The sequence below is a fragment of the Dendroctonus ponderosae genome, unplaced genomic scaffold, assembly GCF_020466585.1.
Source record: "Dendroctonus ponderosae isolate FM_Combo_2020 unplaced genomic scaffold, Dpon_F_20191213v2 Dpon_F_20191213_10, whole genome shotgun sequence".
NCBI lineage: Eukaryota > Metazoa > Arthropoda > Insecta > Coleoptera > Curculionidae > Dendroctonus > Dendroctonus ponderosae.
The window spans coordinates 3,328,111-3,328,918 of NW_026017111.1; the positions used below are offsets into that span (position 1 = coordinate 3,328,111).

General features: G+C 44.7%; 1 protein-coding gene across 1 annotated transcript; it reads left to right on the plus strand.

Moving 5' to 3' along the window:
- LOC109533377 lies at positions 1-499 on the plus strand (the record flags this gene model as incomplete). The annotated part of the gene is given in 2 exon segments (XM_019898719.2): positions 1-141; positions 195-499. Coding segments are annotated over 2 exon segments (420 nt in total), but the record flags the coding sequence as incomplete, so codon positions are not given.
- Between the last annotated feature and the right edge of the window lie 309 nt (positions 500-808).

Below are 808 nucleotides of genomic sequence, written 5' to 3' on the forward strand. Positions count from 1 at the left end.
GTTTGGGGCCTTTTCATCGCCAACTGCGTCTTTCTCTACTTGATCGAGCTGGTTCAGTACTCGATGAACATGCGCAGCATCATAGCAAAAAACGGCGCCATCTACCTGCAGTTGTACATAGTGTCGATTATCATCTGCGGCGTAAGTTGGTACTTTTAACTGTGCAACGTGTTTAATTCCGGTGAATTTTTCAGTTTTACGTGTTTAGCTTGGCCCTGTTTGGTGAGCGACTTGGCAACGAGGTGCGCAGAACTGTCAACAGTTGCACCGAAATGGCTCACTTTGCCCCCAGAATATTCACAGTTGACTCTGGCAGGGATTTTGAGGAAAAGTTCCTGATCATCGCGCAGAACCTTCATCAGAGACGCAGAAGGATCAATGCTGCCGGTTTTTTCACCATTGATCATTCCATGATCCTGCTGGTGGCCTCCAATGTGTGCACGTATCTGCTAGTTGCCTGTCAATTGGGTTAAATTGAATAAAACGCGCGGATTCTGGATCATTTTTTTTATTTTTCCTGCACAGTTTGGGATTTATTCACAATCCAAAGGTGTCGAAAATTGAAAATTGCTGCTCTTGAATTATCCAGGCTGGAATCAGTCCTGCGGTTCGCACGGTCTGGATTGTCGGCAAGGCAATTAAAATGTTGCGCCTCTTGGATTTTTCCGGCCGCCTTCGTTATTTACGCCACAAATTAGCGGTCGAAGTTTAAACGGGAAATCTGGAAAATACCGGGCATTTTTAACCTTCTGATGTCAGCAGGAATGCCGTAAAATGCTACTTTGATTATAACGTTTTGTTAAAAACG